The following is a 791-nucleotide window of genomic DNA, read 5'->3' on the forward strand; positions in this document are numbered from 1 at the left end:
TGTGTAATTATTAATAATTAATTTTTTGTGTATAAATAACATAATTAAAAATCAAAACTAAAAAATATCGGTGTGGGCCTTAGAAATTTAAAATTTAAGGTGGAAATAAATAAGGATGCAAAATGCAATTTGAATAGAACCGAGTAGTGCATTAAAATTGGAAAAATACATACAACTCCTCTGTTGTTGAGCTTGTGCCGACGTTTGCGCCATTTGTAAAGGTGGTCATAATATAAGCTTTGCAGTACCAATACGATCGTAGTGATTGTATAAAGCTGTTAATTGAAAACAAATTACTGCCCGGAAGATCAAGAGTGCAATTTTCGCACTTTTTTCAAACTAAAAAATCAAATACACAACAAATTGAGCTAATATTTATATTAATCTCTAAAATTATACTCACATTTTAATTTGGTTCACAAAATTTCATTTTATTCAATTTAATTTCTCAATTTAACATTCGAAACTCATATTAGTTTTAAATTTTATTTTTGTCACAGAATTATTAATAACATATTGAAATAGACTGACGACTACTATATTAAATTCTTTAACAGTTATCCGATAGACAATTGAAATTTTTTACATCAATTTATTTTTTAAAAAACTTTTAAAACTCTTAATTGCAATTAGGAGGTAAAAAAATTCAATCGCTACATATAGCTATTAGAGAATCCGATATAACAAATTAAAGACTAAATTGAGTATATCAAAATTTTAAAGACGATACTGAGATATAAAATAATTATAATTTTAGATACTAATTTAACTATTAACTCATTACTATATAC

General features: G+C 24.7%; 1 protein-coding gene across 1 annotated transcript in view; it reads right to left on the bottom strand.

Moving 5' to 3' along the window:
• Positions 1-791, bottom strand: part of LOC107626069 (probable vacuolar amino acid transporter YPQ2) — a gene marked incomplete at its 5' end in the record, with an annotated part of 11991 nt that overhangs the window by 7922 nt on the left and 3278 nt on the right. Inside the window, 1 exon segment of the mRNA XM_016328851.2 lies at positions 174-275. Within this exon segment, the coding sequence (XP_016184337.1) occupies positions 174-275 (102 nt within the window).

This window comes from Arachis ipaensis, chromosome B01, assembly GCF_000816755.2.
Source record: "Arachis ipaensis cultivar K30076 chromosome B01, Araip1.1, whole genome shotgun sequence".
NCBI classification, from domain to species: Eukaryota; Viridiplantae; Streptophyta; class Magnoliopsida; order Fabales; family Fabaceae; genus Arachis; species Arachis ipaensis.